Consider the following 20,057-nt stretch of genomic DNA (forward strand, 5'->3'; position numbering starts at 1 on the left):
GCAAAGAATTGAATTATTGTATCCCTTATCCAAGATTCTAATTCTTATCTCCTGCACCACACTGGGTCTCTGTTGAAAGAACTCATGGGTCTCTGGAAGGATACTGCTCCACAATGGGGGCTCTGACTCCATTTATATGGCATTTCTCCTTGACATAATGCATGTTGTGCATAATTACCTGTTGTGCTTTAAGTATGTTATTTTTACTCATTCATGCATTCAAGGGTGCAATGTGCATGGTTCAAACGCAACAAAATATGAAGTGATACAATGATTTTATTCTCCTCAAATGAGGCTTGCTCTTATTGATGGGATAGGATTCACACGCTACATTGAGCAGTTTGCATTTTTGTCATAGTTATAGATTTATTTATTTTTGTTACTGCTTTTCATCTGGTAGCAGTTGCCCCTGGGCGAGGAGCCAAGTAGCACAGATCACGTCCCCAGGCTTGCAAGGATGCCATTGTACTCTCCAACACTTTCCTGATGAGGGAAAGATCTATACCTTGAGGGATGTTGTTTGCACTGCACTTTCTTCTTCTTACCTTCTTTATCTTCAAGGCTAGAAGCCAGGGAGTAGCCACAGATATTTATATAGTCTACCCGCATTAAATGTTTGTGTTGGGTAGCCATAGTCCTCATAATCTGATTATAGCAACCATTCATTGACTAGCAGGCAAGCAGATTAAAGTCACCTGAAAGCTTTTCCCCTGAGAGGCTGCTGTGACCAGTTTATCACAGCAAGAGAGGAGAGAGACATTGCTTGCAAAACCTGTTTCAGGAGCAAAATACAACTTGGTGTTTTCAGGTAGGCTTCCCTTCTGGATGTCTTGGAGAAGTGGGTTTATTCTTATGTTTGTTTATAGCACTGCAAAAGCATGTTGCTTTCTTGAATGGCATGCTAAATCAAAATACCGTGTATATGTATTGTAAATTAATGTGCACTGATTTTTAAAGCAAGTCTTTTGAATATGTTTAGAGTTTAGGGGATAGCATGTGTGCTTGAGTGTCACACCTATTATGTAGGAGGGGAATTATTGGTTTGTTTTTGTTTTATTATGTATTTTGTGTTGTCACTTTGTGAGCTTCAGGTGAAGGGCAGTTTGCAAATAATACTATTATTATTATTATTATTATTATTATTATTATTATTATTATTAGTTTCTGTCATCTGCCAGTGTTCCAGGACCATCCAGAATGTAAAACATTATGTTGCATGTTACTTTGTGAAGTAATGCAATTTATGGAGAACACTGAGCTTAATCTGTCCGTTCATGGGAGCACTTGACAGTCTACCTTACAGTAATTGCACTAATTATTATTATTATTAGTAGTAGTAGTAATAGTAGTAGTAGTATTTATACCCTGCCCATCTGGCTGGGTTTCCCCAGCTACTCCTATTGCTTCACCTTACAACCAAACAATGTAAGGAGGTGCATTTGACCATACTCAACACTAAAGCATGATAGCAGACCCTGTAGTTGTAGCCTTCATTCATACAAGAACTCGAGTGACCTGTGTAATTATCGAATGGAAAATGGCAACTTGCTGTTATGTAAACTGTGCAAACATGTTTGAGGCTGCATTTTGTTTTCTCTGTGTATGAGTGAGTAACAGCCATATGTCGACACACTCATGCGTCAAAAGGCTTTGTTGTATATTGACAATGCTCTGTTGGAAAGCAGCTTCTTACATTTATTTAATGTGCACGTCTAAGCATGATGTGAGAATAAGTTGTGTAATGAAGCACTGTGGCATATAGATATGGGAGTTGTATATAAGAATACACCCTTCGTTTCAGACAATGAATTTTCTATTCTATGTTTGTGGGAAAGGTGTGTGCATGTGTACAAATATACATTGAAATAGTAGTTGCACTATTGTTGCTTCTGTTTGCTTTTCCCCTCCATTGAAGTGGGCCCAGATACTCACTGTGATAAAGAGAAATGCACATACATTCTAATGCTGGTTTAGTTATCAGTCTTGCCTGTCCTCCAGTCTTTGGAGGAGCTGCTTTGCCTTGTTTATTTTTTGAAGCATTGATTCACTTGAACATTTCTTTCCTTAAAAAAGAAGTTGCAAAACTGTTCCAAGGATTATGGTAGGTGAGGTGGTTCATGATGCCCCAAGGCTTGCTAGTCAATGTTATTCCCAGCTGAAGTGCCTGGCACACTGCAAAAACTGGCTTTCCTTGAGTTTAACCTGGGACATGAAGTTGCATCTTTTGATGAATGCACTTCCAGAATTGCTCCACTGCTCAAATTTTGTTTTACTTGTATTTACCTTTAGCGTGTATAACTTTCATAAAGTGAGCAAAGTAGCCATATAGAACTTGCACACACCTATGAAGGACCATATAATGGATGCTTCTAACCCTATAAATACAGTGGAAGCTTGGAAGTAGAATCAGACTAGCAGTACTAATATGCTTCTTTGTAAATCTTAGTAAATCTCTTTCCATTATCATATTCCAACATTCATGTGTTTTACTGGCAGCTGTGTGTAATTTTATTAGCTGAAAGACAGTACAGTACAAACTTTGAAATTGTTACAAAATGGCTGAGGTCCTAGCTGAAAGCCTCAGGCCTTAGAGATGGAACACCAGGTTCCTTTGCGTAGATCAAGAACACAACATGCAAGAGGGCCTAAAATACATTTGTTATATAAAAAAAACTTGAGAGAAGTCTGCTAAAGCTAGTGTCGTGGTTCTGTGGGGTTTTGTATGATTTGTTGTTGCTTGTTTTTACTGAAACATCAGGTTGTCTGAAAAGGAAAGTGAACAGGAGAACTTGTGGCATGAAGCTGAGAAGCGGCGTTATGTAAAAGCAGGTCCTTGTAACTAAATTTTGAGAAGAGAAACTGTCTTGCTCTAATGGGGAGGGGGAGTAAATGTGACTGGACAGTATGATGTTGGCTTCATGTCCGCTAGATCCACACATTCACATGTCTTATTTAACTTATTGCATGGTTTGACATGTCAGCTTTAGAACCAAGAGTAGAAACTGAAATTGTTTGTTTTTTAACTTGAACTAAACATAAATCATGGTGAAGTTTTATCAAACCAAACCTACAGTGACTTTTGTTTTACATTGACTTTCTGCTTCACACTTCCTATGTTAGTTTGATTTTTGTGATCATTCTGTGACGTGGGGCGTGGCAGGGTGGGGTGTATTCTTTTTTAACATTGTAAACTGAACACCTTACTTATTACAGTGGTACCTCATGTTACATACGCTTCAGGTTACAGACTCCGCTAACCTAGAAATAGTGCTTCAGGTTAAGAACTTTGCTTCAGGATGAGAACAGAAATTGTGCTCCGGCAGTGCGGCAGCAGCCAGAGGCCCCATTAGCTAAAGTGGTGCTTCAGGTTAAGAACAGTTTCAGGTTAAGTACGGACCTCCGGAACGAATTAAGTACTTAACCTGAGGTACCACTGTACATGGTAGTAATCCACAACCTAATTGAGAACTGGATCACTTTGACTGTACAATCATTTTCAAACTCACAGGGAGGAGGATGTGAGGATAGAAATATTCTTGGCATCCTTTCTTGACCAGGTTCAGTGTGAGGAGACATGCTTCCCCTTTGTGCATCCACTCCAAACCTGTGCAGAGAACAGAGAACGCAAGAGAGGATGAAGTTTCAGGGGCACTTGTGCCATCAGTGAAACTGATTCCTAAGAGGAAGCCAGAGCACATCTGTGTTGTTGCCTTCCTTTTGAATTTCATTTCTAGTGGAGCACAATTAAAGGTTGAGGGGGTTGGACAAAATTGCTTTGCAGAATTAATGGTGGTGGGGTACCAGTTGGCCATTTGTGATCTAGGAAATGAGCTAATATGATGAGGTGGAGTACAGGGATCTGCCGTATAGTGCAGATTTTGAACAAAATTTGGAGTTGAGGTATTGGTTCCTGCTGTTTCCTTCCTTCAAACTCAGTTTTGTATATGTCTCATTTGGTTTAGGAAGCATAATAATTTTCTATGTATTTCTTCTGGCTACAACTGAACACTCCTGTCCTTCCCCAACCACCTTTTTTTTTATTCACTAAGAGACAATTTGCAGTTCTGATAGTCCCATGAGTATTTCCTATGTTTACATCCATGCTTATTTATTTGTAAGATACTTATAAATCAATATCACATAAAAATGTCATTCTGGCACACAATAAAATAATTAAAACTTCATAAGATTATAAAATCATAAAATACAGAAGAAATGACCAACAGTGAATCAAATTAATTCTCTAAAAATGCTTGGCGAAACAAAAACATTTTTGCTGCCTTTCACATGGAACAACTCAAAGCAGCTTCAAGTTTATTAAGGCTATGTTGTTTAGAGGTACCTTCCTTTAACAGGAGGCATTGCAAGATAAATATAGCATGGTCCTATATTGCAACTAAAATCCTGTCTAGTGCACCAGCCTACTTTGGGTAAAGGCAGTCTTCGTCATTGCCACTGCCTGTTCATGCATTGACAAAAACCATATTCTAGATACAGCAATATTTTTTTTTTACTCTTGCAGGCATGACCAAACTCAGCCCTCCAGATGTTTTGGAACTACAACTCCCATCATCCCTAGCTAACAGGACCAGTGGTCGGGATGATGGGAACTGTAGTCCCAAAACGTCTGGAGGGCCAAGTTTGGCCATGCCTGCTTTAGGGGAACCTTTTTGACTTTGGGAGCCAGGTCTTTATCTGGCACCATCGCACAGGCTAACCTCCTGTTAAATATGACATCATTATGAAGTCACATGATTGACAGGTGGGTTATTTTGCCCCTGCCTCTATATCCTTTGCTCAGGATTCCCAGACTTTTAGCAGCCAGCTAGCTGTCATGTACTTTAGAATCACAGCTCAAGGGCTGTTCCCAGCCCTCTGCTTGGCGCTTTGGGAAGTGCTGAAAAAGGGCCTGGCAAAGCATTTATTTCTCCCCTCCCAATCAAGAAAGAAGGAGCACAGATGAAGGAGGAATGTCCAAATTTCCCCATCAGTGTTGCAGTCAAATCGAACTCGCTGAATATTGGACTGCCTTTAAAGAGACAGATCCTTCTAAAATAAGCTCAACTCAGTGCTAGAGAGTATTTTTTATACCTTCATTAAATGCTATCACATAGTTTTGAAAGGACTACAGCCATGGGGGGGGGGGGATGTTTTAAGTTGGAAGAGGCTGGTGCAATTAATATGACAATTTCTGGGTTGCTTGCATTTCTCTTGATTTAAGCCAGGTTGAATGACACAACTATGCAGCTCCTGCTCAGTTGTTGGTTGTCTTGTATATATTTATGAATTGGGGAGAAGATTCTCTGTCTAAAAGGTATATCACTTAAGGCAGCAAGAAGAAGTAGCTAATTAATAGAAATCTGGATGGGTTTGCATGTGTACCCTACTGCACTTTATTTCAGAAATTGCCTCCAGATTTATTGTCTGTATCTGTAAAATTGAAAGCTGAAAGGAGGGTATTCATGAAAGAAAGAAATATATCAGTGCATGTTGATTATAACAAGACTTCTATATTTTGCAACTTAAAAAAAAAAATCAGATAAATTTTATATTCTTGTTCCGTGAAGCTGTTTTTTCTTTTTATGGAGCTGACAGTATTAAAGTATTAAAGCACTGTTAAAAAGTGGAGATTGGATGTCAACCAGAATGGAGATGAACGCTGTGAAGTATATAATCTTATTTGGAAGCTGTTCTGTGACTACTTGGCTGTGTATAATTGTGTTTGATTTCTCCTCTGTGAGCTTAGCAAACCAGCACTTTGTGAGTTAAGTCTTTTTCTGCAGTTCAGTTGATTTATTGGACTCGGAGCCAACACAATATTTTAATCACCATAAATGGTCAATGTTGCTGAGCATGTGTGTCTGCAAAGGATTCAAGCTAGGCATTATTTGGCTGCATTATTGTATGGCTCTGGCAAACAGATTCTTCTGGTATAATTAGATCTTTTCCAGAAACTAAACACTACAGAAGATTATTCACATTATACTCACTTTAGACTCAGTTAAATAGGATGAGAATTTACTGACAAATAAATAAGATTGCTGTTTGGCTACTTTTGAACCAGTCTGCTCTTGTTGTTTGCAGGGCTGGTTGTTAGCCTCATGCTATTGGGTGGTATCAGTTCATTTGAATGTAAATATGCAAATAGGCAATCCCAGCTTAAAAGAGTCCTAGAAATAAATGTGACCTAGAAATAAATGTGAATTATAGTTTGAATCGAGTGTTAAAGTATTATGAGCAGCATGCATTTCCCTCCCCCTTGCTTTTTCTTGTTTCAGTAATAAGCTACAGTGGTGTCAGCAAAAGTTCAGTCCCCCTCAACTTTCAAGAAAAAGCTTGAAGCTGGACCAGTTTCTCAGAGTTTCTGTGTTTGCTAGATATGCTGGTGGTAGTGATATTCACAGGAGATTTAAGAGCTAAGAATATAAATGTTGCCATTCTTGGCCACAAGAGTGGCCCATGGCAGTTCTCAGAACTCAGAAAAACTACTGAGGCTGTTGAGATAAATCAGTACAGTGATTATGTTATCTTTTGTTCCGTGGATAAAATAGAGGGCATGGGGAAGGGTAGCTGTACAAAACAACAACAACAAACAGTCCTTCCCCATACAGTTTGGATACCATTTTAGTGTACTTAATAATGACTATAAGAGAATGACGAGTTACTACTGTCAATGGAGATATGCCCATAAACCATGTGTTGCCAATATGCACCCCAAAGTTACAGGAACAGATTTTGTGAAACCATAGAAGTTGCAAGTCAGAGAACAGCACTTCTCTAGATATGGGCTAAGGGATGGTCTCATGTAATTGAATGCTTACCTACTAAGTTAACCATCATCAGCACAGACTGGTAGATGGAACAGAAGGGGCTATGCAGTCATCTGGTAGGCTAAGCATGCAAGGGCCCTTTGAAGGGCTTTTGTGGAAATATGTGAGATGAACTTTTTACAATGATGATAATTAGGATATATAAGAATTCCTAAGAACATAAGAAGAATATGTCTGGATTAGGCCAAGGGTTCATCTAGTCCAGGTTTCTTGTTCTCACAGTGGTCAACCAGGTGGCCATGGGAAGCCTTCAAGGAGGACCTGAGTGCAACAGCAACTCTCCCTACTGGTGAGTTCAAAACATCTAGGCTGCTTCTTGGTGTCGCTTCTTGGACTATGGTAGTGGAAAGAATGGGTTGCATCTACTGTTGGTCCTATTCAGAGTAGACCAATTGAAAATAAAGGACATGAATGAGCTTGGTTCGTTGATTTCAGAGGGTCTACTCTGAATATAACATAGCTGAATAGAGCCCATTTTCTCTGCCACCCACCCCGTAAACAGAAAGTCCATCATCAGTAGGTTCTGTGGGTAGATTAACCATTTAGTTAATCATGACAACAGCAATGTTTTGTGGATTGGCTACTAGTTAAATATGTGATATGTGGGTGATTTGCACTTTGACTCAGAGTGCTAATTACACCATGAAATGCCCTTCAAAAGTAAAATAAATACCAGAAAATTGAATAGTTTCTCCCCTCCCCCCCCCCATAAGTTTATTGTTTTATTTTTACTCTTCTACTGTGAAAAATGCACACTGTAAGTGTTAGGCTAAGTAAAAAAAGGTGTATTTACACTGGATATTTGAATGGGGAGGAAGGCTGTGTGGTCATGTTCATGCATTCCTTTTTGTTTTGATTCCCGGAGGGATTTTGTTGTTGTTGTTTAGTATAGACCACGGGAATCTTGGAGTTAGCACATGAGTCAGTTTCCTTTCAGCTGGGCATTTTCTTGGTGATACTACTTACACTTCTGGTTTTGTAGCAAACATCAAACTGAAGGTCCTGGGAAACTTTAGTGTAAGTCATGCTGTTAGGTCAATTAAGATTGAATGCAGGCTGCTTTTTCTCTGCATGATGAGCCTCACTTCCAAACGTGGAAAACTGTTTTTAGGAGGAAGCACTTGAAAACTTTAATCTCTGTGGAGCTCATCCGTGAAGCATAGTTTGTGTGACTTGCTGTGATAATGCCCACAAATGAAGTGCTGGACCTCTTCATTCAGATCCAAGTTACTACATTATATAAAATGAAATGTTGTGTGGAAATTAATGTGTGCCTTTATTATTTTTTTAAAAAAGGATATGGGATAATAGAATTTCCTTTTTTCTCTTTTCTAATCTCTCAAGCTAAGTATGGCTCTTTTTAGACCAGTAATTGGAAGTGCTGCTTCTCATTTCCCCCATTTGAAATCTGAATCTTGTGTCATTACAGCTTTTGAAAGATCTGAAGGGATAGGATTAAAACCAGAAGGAAGACATGCATGTACAAATCATTGAGTTTTTTGTGTCAATAAGAATATACCAACTGCATGATGTGGAATTTAATAAAAGCCAATGGGAGCTTTTTCTACTAGTCTTTTGGCATTGGTTACATAATTTTACCAAGTTCTGTGTATGTTTAGAGCTTTGGAAGTGTTTTATACATGTCTACTTCAAAAGCAAGTCCCACTGAAGTTAGTCGTGCTTACACCCAGGAAACTGGGTTTGGGTTTGCTGTCCCTCAACTCAGAGTAGCTGATGTTAAGTAGTCCTTCAGTTTTCTGTTCTTTGAAACCTAGATTGTGTTACAGTGAGATTAAGATTCTGTTACTGATCTAGAGATTTGGATCCAATCTTCTTGCTGGCCCTTCATATAACCATGTCTAGATATGAATAAGAGGATAATTTAATCCTCAAAGCATTTTTGATGGCATGTATCCCACTTAATTAAAAAGAGAAAGTTATGGACATATCCATTAATGAGAAGAGTTTCATACAGGGCACAGTTGGGAAACTGCTAGTAGGAATATTCCCATGTTAATACATCCGAGACAGACTAAGGAATAATGACAAATGGTTAGTGGAAACATACTTTTTTCATAAATCAGAGAGGATCTTTGTTTTGGTAGCAGAAGAGACGACTAAGAGCCTTGTAGTATCTTTAATGAATGTATATTGTGGCATTAGGTGTATGAAATAGTTGCCTGAATGGGGTAGGTATATAGATTCTGAATAAATAAGAAAGAGGTAAAATGTGTTATTGCATTAAGTGATTTCAAAATGTTAAGAAGTTGTGCAGAAGTGGTGTTTTCCCTTTTGTTCAGTACAATAAGACTGAATAACCTATGGTACAGGTGTTTTATCTGTCAACCAGCTTAAAGCTGTTCATTATAAAATTGTCTTAAGTAAGTTGCATTATTGCATGTATGTTTATAATAGCACTCATTGAGTACATATCTGCTAACATGCTCTTATCAGAAGCTTTTAAAAGCCTCATTTTTCATGTTTCTTTACTTTCTTTTCAAGTAGACCATGTCTGGAATTCATATTTTTTCAACCTTAACATCAGTTAAAGATTAGAACCAAATTGACCTAATAATGCAATTTAGCTCTTCTGATTGGGAATTTTAAACCTCCCTCCCCCTCATAATGTGAATATAGTTAGTGTTGAGGAAGAGTATTTATGCACTCAAGGAAACATTTTCTTAAGTATTTGTGGGGCTTGCTATTGCTCTATGTAGGATTGTGTTCTAAAGGCTGTAGATTTGGGTTAGCCCTCCACTTCCCTCCTTCCTGTTACTGCAAAATAAAAAGGAGCTGGCAAAAGCATTCGATTTCAGCCAGAGACCACAGGCAACCTTGCTTCCTGAAGGGGATTTGCATGATCATGCTGGTGTGGGTGGGTGTCCTATCCTGTCCCACCCCCCACCCGCCATGCCACAGCAGTCATGACTATTGTAGTTTTCTGAGAGCAACTTTCTTTGTTGTGGCTGTTCATATTGTTATAAGTATATACTCACAAGTCACAATCCTATGATTCCTGAGTGACTGTCTCAGGGGGAAACAGGATATTTCAGGTCTCCCCTAGCTGAAGGTGGCGAGAGAGGTCCTTCCTTGAAAAGGGAACTCTAACCTTGGAATCCTCCTACCTGTGGCTTCCAAAAGGTCTGCAGCTAGTGCTTCTCCTACTTTGAGATGACAAAAACTAGGTGTTCTGGGGATTTGCTAGGAATGTCCTGGAAGAGGTTGTGGATCGACAGAATCCAAATCATTTTGTTTCACTGATGTGCCCCTGGAGCAGTGGCATTGTATATTTCCCTCCTATACTTCTCAATGGAAGTAAAAAGCTTTGGTAAATAAAACTGTTGTAAAAGGCCTAATAAAAAGGGAAAAGCTACACCATCTTTAAAAAAAACCCTCCCACCCTCCTGTTTTCTCTCTCTCTTTCCCACATTATTCGAATTTAAGGCAAAAAAATTAAGTATGATAGAAATAGATGCACAGCTTTAGTCAAGATAGCATTTAAAAAATAATAATCAACAAAGAATTTTCAACAGAAAAAATATGTTAGGGGGCTGTCTTCTGTTTCAGAAAGAAAACCCTCTGTTTCATAAAACTGCCTCTTGCTGCTGGATCAACAATAGCAATGGACTTTTTTTTCATTGGAAATGGTCCCTGTCCCATTCCGTTTTTGTTCCAGTTAAAAAGCAGTTTATTACTTTGTACAAGTCTTTCCTAATTTGAACTGTTGTCTTGTTTGTTCAAGCAGAAAAGAAGAGCAGAAATAAACCTCAGAGAGCACATCCTGCCCCAGTCAACAAAACCTTCCCTCCAATCTTCCTAAAAGGCCTAAGTGACCTCAAGGTGATGGATGGAAGCCAAGTGATTATGACAGTAGAAGTTTCGGGTAAGAGCCAGTGCTTATTAATGGATCATAGTCACCTGTTTTGAGGTTTGACAAGGCTACTTTAACCCAGCAGTTTCTCCTCTTCGTTTCTAAGCACTTTTTTATATCCCAGTTTTTCCTTCTAACATTTGGAAAGTCAACATTTAGGGAGGCTTGTCCTGGTCAGGAAATTTCATGCATATCTTCAAGAAATTTGCTTATTTTAAACATATTTTGCTCTTAACCCATCCTAAGACTTCAAAGATTAGGCAGACAATAGGGTCCTTTCAGACAATATGTTTTGTGTGGCTGGGGTTTTAATTTTAGTTTGCACTGGGGCATTATCTGCCACATATGGTATGTTTTAAGGCCAGTGCTGTAACCCACCCACAGCCCAGTGGAAAGTACAAAAAAAATTCCCTATAAACCCTTCTTCCATCTGCATGGAACAGATAGAGTTTAAAGAAAGTGCAGTGGATGGTATTTCCAGCCACTGTCTGCGGAGTGGGGAAGAGTCATTTAAAATGTGTAAAAAGGAGGCTATAGAGAAATCTTTATCTGGAATTTATTACATCTGGTGTGCTTTGGAAAACCAGAATTGTGGATGTCTTTATGTGGGTGCATGTGCGACTGCAGAGGAAGTGGAAGTTTTTTTTGGTGGGGGGAATGTCATTGTTTACCATGGGGCTGTAAAGTAGGCTAGAATCTGACAATTCCATAGTGAGGAAAGCACAAAAAAGAGACTACATGCTACTTCTGCATATGCTATTATATAGATTTTGCTGCAGACATTTCCATAAGAAGGGCAGGACGGCAATATGTGCATCACCCCTTCTGAAGCACAGATTTGCATAAAATTAATGTACATGGATAGATGCAAATTTAGAAATAAATATTATATTGTAAATAAAAATAACAATACAGAGGGACGGAGAATCTGTTGTCAGGTGAGCTGTGTACCTGCTCAGCCTGCTGTCTGGATGCAGACTGAGAATGGACTACTTCAGGCCTCCTCCCTTCATGGGATTCTTTATCGATATTCAGCAGCTGGACTGGACAACCCTTCAAATAGAGGACACCATCAAATAGTGGACTGTCCTCTCACTGATCTTTCAATAGAGGACTGCCTCCTGTAAAGAAGTACACATGGCCATCCTAGTATGGGGAAAGTAGAGCCGAGGATAAGAGATGAAAGATGGTGCAGAGACTTGTGGCTCCTGGATTCACAGGAAAGCATAGGCCAGCAGGAGGGTTGTTAAATAGCTAAACCTAAGTGCCATTATATGCAATATGCCCTCAGTGTAATTTTGAGCTACCTGAATGTAGCTGAGAATAGGTCTATTTTAAAAACCTATGCAAAAGGAAGTCAAAGTGAGTTGTTTGTTCCTCCTTATCTCATGACTGCAGTTGGCCTAGTAGAATAGCTCGCACGCTTCCGTTGTTGCTTATGGTTTATCTCAAAGCCTTGTGTTTTGTTGTGGCTCAGCTAACCCGCCTCCTGAAATAATTTGGCTGCACAATGGGAAAGAAATCCAGGAAACGGAGGATTTTCATTTTGAGAAGAAGGGGAATGAATATAGCCTGTATATCCAGGAGGTATTCCCTGAGGATACTGGAAAGTACACCTGTGAGGCTTGGAATGACTTAGGAGAAATTCAGACTGAAGCAACACTAACTGTACAAGGTAATCATTCTTTTCTGTCCTTCTCAGCATTATTTAGCATTTGTGACAGCGACACAGGAAAGCATTCTGCTGTACCCGATGAATGACAGTTTCAAAGAGAGAGGAGAGAATTCAAACTTTCCCCTTGTGGTTTCATTTTCTGCATAACTTTCTCAAGAATTCTGCATATTTAAAAATCTACTCTAATCTCCAAACCAGGAAAAGTATAGCAGAGTATAAAATCAGAATATAAGGATGTATGTAAAGGTTATAGATTGCGTCTGCAAAAATTTTGGAAAGCTAGGCACATGAGTGTCAATAATAAGCCAGGGATAAGACAATAAATGACTGTTATCTTCAGTACCAGAGACAGCATACCTCTGAATTTCATTTGCTGGGAGCATGAGGAGAAAATTGCTATTATGCTTGTGTCCTGCCTGTGGTAGGCCGCTGTGAGAACAGGATGATGGACTAGATGTGCCTTTGGTCTGATCCAGCCACACTTTTTCTTACACTTCAAGAAACTTAGCAGACTGTCAATAATTAATATGGCATTTTAAGATCAAGTTACAGTCTGCATTCATCTGTATCACTGTTATGTCTCTGCCTTGTGGATCCTCTCCTTTGTGGATAAAGTAACAATATAGATAGATGGATGGATGGATGGATGGATGGATGGATGATAGGGTGGGGAGTAACACAGTATTATTGGAGGTGTTCAATTTCACCATGGTTGACAGGATCAAGTATTTCTTTAGGATTTAAAGTTTAAAATTTCTGGAAATCTGCTTGGCCCAGCTTATACGGAAACAGCCTTGATATTATCGTAAGTGAGCATGAGGAACTAATCCAAAAGGGAAGTGTAGCCAAGCCACTAAGGAGCACAATGAGTGATTGCCATGAATTTTTTGTGGACAGAAAAATGCAGATAGGGGAACCAAACCAAACTCTACATCAGTATCAGAGGGGAAAGAGGAGTTAAAAGGAGTGCTCGGTAAGGTAACTGCACAGATGATGCTTGTTGGAAATAATATATTTATAAAAATATTTGTAGACCACTATATCACCGTACTATATTTTTGTAAGGAAAAATGTCGTCACACTGCAGTTCATGTGGCTGCTGATACATGGCCATGGCGACTGCACCATGAGGACAGAACAGCAGGCAGGAGGTGGAGGCAGATAGGTGAGCAAGCAGGGACAAGCGGAAGGTAACTGGAGGCAGGCAGATGAGTGTGGCTCACACTTTACAAGCCGTCCTGCTCTCCTCCAGGGGCTGCCACAGGTTGGTTTGGAAGATAGTGTGCGAATGAGCAGGTGAGCAGAGTGAGTGGGGTAGGCCACCACCAACAGAAAGAAGTGTGCTTTTCTCCTCTTCTTTCCCAACCCCCTTGCCTGTGGCATCAGTGAAAGGGGGTCTTGGGGCAAAGGGGGTCTTGGGGCAAGCTGTGAGAAGAGACGGGAGCTTGGGGTAAACGTTGGGAGGATGAGGATTAGCAGTGCCTTTGTTGTATTCATTTTGTCACCTGCTTGAAACATTTTAATTTAGGCATTTTTTTAATGCAAACAGTTTATCTGTGTTTTAACTTTTTTTTTAGCTACTGCCATTTTTTAACATTTTCTGAACATCTTTAAATTTTCTGAAAATCTTTATGTTTTTACTGTTTTATTTCATATTTTGGTAAATCACTTAGAGGATTTTTTTTACAATCAAGTAGTATGTAAATTTTCTTAGACACAATGGAAATAAAAATTGGTCTAAAGGCGAATATATTGTTCTTTACTGTCCCTATACTAGAGGCCGTGCAATAATTCTGTTAAATGGCACTTAAATTCATGTTGTTTTTCTTCCTAACTTAAACTTTGGACCCTTGGAAAACTTGTTCAGAAACCAGACATTCTTCTGGCTTTTATTGCTAGGATCATAAAAATAGTGGATATCTGCAAATACAAACAAGCCCTTAAAAGAAGGCTGATTCTCCCTAGATAAATCTCCCTGTGATGGCTGTACTCACTAGTAGAAGAAAGGGAGATACCCTTAGCTAAGGCCCCAAGCTTTATTTCCCTCCATTGACTTAATTATGTGTAATCCCAAATAGTTTTTGCTTCAGTGTTGTGAGTTGCTGTTCAGAACTTAAGGTGCCTATGTTTGATTTTCATAACATTTCAGATGTTGACTTTTCCCATTCCTTAGTTCCTCTGAATATAAGAAAGGAACCAGCAACCTGAAGATTAACAGCATTAAGATTCTGAAATGGAGAGTTTAACCCTTTGGATATTCCCAAGGTGGTAGTGGAAAGTAATTCAAATGAGGGTAGCAATTCTGGTCTTTTGACATAGGTGTTCTCTACCGGTGGTCAACCTTTGAAAGCACAGACAAGAAGGCAGAATTTCTAAATGAATTATTTACTACAATTAAAGTCAATCTGCTCAAATCCATGGTGGCTATCAAATCTAAGACATGTTCACCTACTTTCACTATTTCTTATGGTGACACTTTTCTCTCCATTCAGAGTCAGATTAATTTTATACAACCACTGTGGTCATGGCCAGCAGGTGGGTCCATCTCCTTTGCCTGAAAGGAAGAAAAAATGGAGAAAGGAAGAAAAAGGAAAGAAGGAAATGTTCATGTGCATAAGAATTTCTATTTCTATTTTTTTTACTGAACTCATTGTGTTTCTACCTTAGTAATTCTAACAGGCGCACTCCTGAACAACTAGTTTCAGTCATAGCCCAATATGATGTTCTGCAATAGTGTGAGAGAGTCAAATTGGTGTTCAAATGCTGATGAGACTTTGCTGAGCCAGATGGATCCTGGTCTCAGATCCATCGAGGCTTAATGTTGTTTGGGTTAGAATGGCTACCAGAGTTTCCAGTGTTGGTTTGGGAGGGAAAGAACTTTGATTCTGGGCTTGCACTACCAGCACATGCTAGGTTGGATGTGCTAGACTATGACTTTATGCACATAGGATAGCTCTCTCTCTGCATGATGAAGCACCTGTGCTGTGTACAAAAGAAGAAATGATGTAAATTAATGTGATGTAAATACAGTAAATTAATGTGAATCCTAAAATAGTAACTTCAGGTTGAATTAATCCACTTAGCTGTTTATATTTTGAATCACACCCTCCTCTATTACTTCTTTCAGCTTTTTCTTTTTTCTTTATTTTTCTTCCAGAGCCTCAGGATGGCATTCAGCCATGGTTCATTAGCAAGCCAAGATCAGTGATAGCAGAAGCTGGGCAGAATGTCCTTATTTCCTGTGCCATTGCTGGAGATCCTTTCCCCATGGTTCATTGGTTCAAAGATGGGCAGGAAGTGATGCCAGGAGCAGGATGTGAATTCCTGCAAAATGAAGACATCTTCACATTGATTATAAGGAATGTACAGCCTTCTCATATTGGGCAGTACGAAATACAACTCAGGTACGTCAAGTGCAAAGTTATACGGGGCTAAACAGATTTATTTATTTATGCATGCCATTTCTAGGCCACTTAAGGTAAAGGTAAAGGGACCCCTGACCATTTGGTCCAGTTGTGACCGACTCTGGGGTTGCGGCGCTCATCTCGCTTTATTGACCGAGGGAGCCGGCGTACAGTTTCCGGGTGATGTGGCCAGCATAACTAAGCTGCTTCTGGCAAACCAGAGCAGCGCACGGAAACGCCGTTTACCTTCCCGCTGGAGCGGTACCTAATAATAATAATAATAATAATAATAATAATAATAATTTATTATTTGTGCCCCGCCCGTCTGGCTGGGTTTCCCCAGCCACTCTGGGCGGCTTCCATAGAAACCAAAAATACACTAAAATATCACACATTAAAAACTTCCCTGAACAGGGCTGCCTTAAGATGTCTTCTGAATGTCAGGTAGTTGTTTATCGCTTTGACATCTGATGGGAGGGCGTTCCACAGGGCGGGCGCCACTACCGAGAAGGCCCTCTGCCTGGTTCCCTGTAGCTTTGCTTCTCGCAATGAGGGAACCGCCAGAAGGCCCTCGGCGCTGGACCTCAGCGTCCTGGCAGAACGATGGGGGTGGAGACGCTCCTTCAGGTATACTGGGCCGAGTGATCTGACCATGGCACTTCTTTTGTTTCGCTTTTACTTAGTGTCAGATCACCCACGTCACTAGAGGTGAACACCAGGTCTAAGGCATGTCCATGACTATCAGTTGGGCCAAACTTATTCAGGGACAGCCCCATGGATGCCATGCTTTCCACAAAGTCCCGAGCAACCCCTTGTAAGGTTGTGTCGGCATGGATGTTAAAATCCCCTAGGACAACCAAACTAGGTGATTCCAGGAGAAAATCTGCCACGACCTGAAGCAGCTCGGACAGGGAATCCTTGGTGCAGTGGGGAGGTTGGTACACCAAAAGGAATCCTGTATTGCCCCTGTTGCCCAACTTCCAGAACATGCACTCAGAAAACTGGATCTTCCCAGTAGGACGCCTGGTGCAAGCTAGTGACTTCCTAAAAATCACTGCAACCACCCCCCTCCCCGGCCACATGACCTGGGTTGCTGTGCGTAAGAGAAACCTGGTGGGCAAGCAGCGGCAAGGACAGGCCCATCTGCTTCCTCCAACCAGGTCTCTGTCACACATGCCAGGTCAAATCCTCCATCCACAATCAGGTCGTGGATGGCAGTGGTTTTATTCATCATTGACCTGGCATTACACAGCAACACCTTCAGGTCATGTGGGTTTCCCCTGTTGATTCCAGTATCCATCCGGTCAAGGCCAGACCCGGAGGTAGGGATAGTCTTCAAACAACGACTAATCCTGCCTCCTCGGTAATGACATGGTTATCTACTTGGACTTTGACATCCTTTCATACTGCTAGGTTGGCAGGAGCAGGGACCAAGCAACGGGAGCTCACCCCGTCGCGGGGATTCGAACAGCCGACCTTCTGATCGGCAAGTCCTAGGCTCTGTGGTTTAACCCACAGTGCCACCCGCGTCATTCACATTTATAAATTGTGTACATGAAATGTAGCCCTAAATGTGAACTATAATATATGTTTATGTTTATATATAAATTATGTTTATATTTGTAGCAGCCATTGATGTTTGGCCCAGGCTTGCTATGTTGCAAGCATTTCGCAGTTGCTGCCTTTTCATAGCCTGCTTTTCACATTGGCCTGCTTTCATTGGATCTTTAAGGCTCAAACTACACAGAATGTGGGGTTATTTGTTTTTATTCTTCTGCTCCCCATTCCTTTATTAACAAATGAAAATCAGGCAGTCATTTTTTTCTGGTGAGAGTAACTTTCCAAAGTGGCTTTTTAACCCTCAGTGACAGAGATACAGGTAAAGATGTAATCTCTTGCCTTCCCCCCTGCAGGTGAAAAACCTTTCGGTAGGAGATTTTGTCTTGAAAATAAGAGGCAAGGAAAGGGTTAAATGGCTGAGTGTGCTCTCCCCCCCCCCCTTAATTCTGCTCTGGCTTGCAGACTGTCTAGGCTGATTTTATTTTATTTTTTAAACTCAGGGTAGGGGGAAAGGCATGCATAACATTGTTGTGCGTGATAGTAGGTGGCTCAAACTGGGCATTCTGCCCTGATAATTTCCCATAATACAAACAGGGGGATTCGCTGCTTCACAAAATTGTTTGAAATGTTTATGGACTGCAGGTCAAAAATTTGTTTTTATATACTTCTTTTGGCATGGACAGACTTTAGGCTTGCAGACCTGGCTTCATTTTTTAAAAAAACTGGAACCCTGAGGTTCACCAACCAGTGCCATGAGCAGAGTAGTGGATCAAGGAGCAGAGCCATTTATTTACCACACTCCATGAGCCATTCCCTGGAATGACTTGAATATATAACTGCACATGTACATCTGAGTTAGAATCCTTGAACTGTAGTAACAGCCTGTCCTTTTGTGGGGAGGGGGAAAGCAGGTTTTTTTGTTGCTGTTGTTAAAGTTTGAGAGTCAGAAATCTTTGAAAAGTTACTGCAAATCATCCAGAAATCTAATAGATCCCAGTCTGCCTTCTGACCACCCCTAATTCATTGGTATAGCGTGGAAAGAACTCTGTGCTGTTTGCAAAAGCCTATCAAAGCAGTTTATAGTATTGCACAGCATTTATTTGCCCACATATGGATCCATTCACCACTTTTGTAGGATTTGAATTTAGGTATGTTCTTTAAACATTGTGTCAACTTAAATGTTTTTGACTGGGGGGAAAACAACTCATGTTCAGATTCTTTTTCCTCCAGGCAAGGCTGATCAAATGCTAAAGTATATTCCCTGGTATGGTCTTAAGAAAAGCAGTGGCACAGCTTCATACTGATAATATCATTACACGCTATTTACTGTGCTTAGATGTATTGCCTTATTCGGTTAATATTTTTGATTTTGTTTAACCTACGTGACTTTTTTTGGCCTGGGATAACTTTTAAACAAACTGTCTTGTGCTACCTATTTAGTTTTAGTTAAATACAAAAGTTTCCTGTGCAGCCCAGTCCTATGCATGGAACTCACTAGGAAGTAAGTTCTACTGTGGGGGCTTTACTTTCAGGGAAGTATTGTAGTCTTAGGGTTACATCTTAAATTTTACTGCCCCAATTCAGTGTTCTGTGGGTACACGTTTTTGGTTTTCGTTTGCTTGTTTTTTTGAAGTTTCCACCTTACATATTCAGTATGGAATGTCTAGGAAGAGGAGGTGGGACTGCAGTTAGTGGACTGATGGGATCTGTTGTGTTTGCTGGATTTAGAATAGAAAGTGAAGCTGTGTTGAAGAGATTTAAAACTGAATCTAATTTAGCTTTGAAGGTTCATAGAATCATAGAGTTTTAGAACTGGAAGGCACCTTGAAAGTCATCTAGTCCAACCCCCTACAATGCAGGAGTCTCAACTAAAGCATACCTGACAGATGGCCATCCAACCTCTGCTTTAAAACCTCCAAGGAAGGAGAGTCCACCACGTCCCGAAGGAGTCTGTCCCACTGTTGAACAGCTCTTAACATCAGAAAGTTCTTCCTGATGTTTAGTCAAAATCTCCTTTCTTGTAACTTGAAGCCATTGGTTTGAGTCCTACCCTCTGGAGCAGGAGAAAACAAGCTTGCTCTGTCTTCCATGTGATAACACTTTAGATATTTGAAGATGGCTATCTTCTCAGTCTCTTCTTCACCAGGCTAAACATACCCAATTCCCTCAGCTTGGTTTCTAGACCACTGCACACATTCCAGCTTGTCAATACCCTCCTTAAAGTGGTGCCCAGAACTGGACACAGTGCTCTTGTTGTGATCTAACCAAGGCAGAATAGAGTGGTACTATAACTTCCCTTGATTGGGCGCTGTTGATGCAGCCTAGAACAGCATTAGCTTTATTTGCTGCTGCATCACACTGTTGACTCATGTGAAACTTGTGGTCTACTAAGACCCCTAGATCCCTTTCTTATGCACTACTAACAAGCCAAGTGTCCCACGTCTTATATTTGTGCAACTATGTTTGTTCCTGTTACTTTGGGCCCAGTTCTCCAAACCATTAAGGTCTTCTTGAATCCTGAATCTGTCTTCCCTGGGCATTAGCTACCCCTTCCAAATTGATGTCATCTGCTTCACAAAAAAGGGGATAGATTTGCATTAAAATTGTGTACATGGACATGCAAATTTAGAAAGAAATGGTACAATTTAACTAAAAATACTATACATCTCACCACAGTGAGGAAAGCTGAGACCAGGTTGCTGTCCAGGTACTACTTA

General features: G+C 40.3%; 1 protein-coding gene across 14 annotated transcripts in view; it reads left to right on the forward strand.

Annotated features, from left to right (window-relative positions):
- The window catches only part of MYLK (myosin light chain kinase), a 191,623-nt gene that overhangs the window by 99,281 nt on the left and 72,285 nt on the right, over nt 1–20,057 (forward strand). For 8 of the 14 annotated variants that reach the window (XM_083404929.1, XM_083404941.1, XM_083404943.1 and 5 more), the window contains 3 exons: nt 10,573–10,713; nt 12,179–12,376; nt 15,534–15,780. In XM_083404929.1, the coding sequence (XP_083261055.1) occupies nt 10,573–10,713; nt 12,179–12,376; nt 15,534–15,780 (586 nt within the window). The remainder of the gene's footprint in view (nt 1–10,572; nt 10,714–12,178; nt 12,377–15,533; nt 15,781–20,057) is intronic. The other 6 variants (XM_083404939.1, XM_083404944.1, XM_083404931.1 and 3 more) reach the window with 1 other exon arrangement.

This window comes from Podarcis tiliguerta (genome assembly GCF_965153285.1).
Source record: "Podarcis tiliguerta genome assembly, chromosome: 1".
NCBI lineage: Eukaryota > Metazoa > Chordata > Lepidosauria > Squamata > Lacertidae > Podarcis > Podarcis tiliguerta.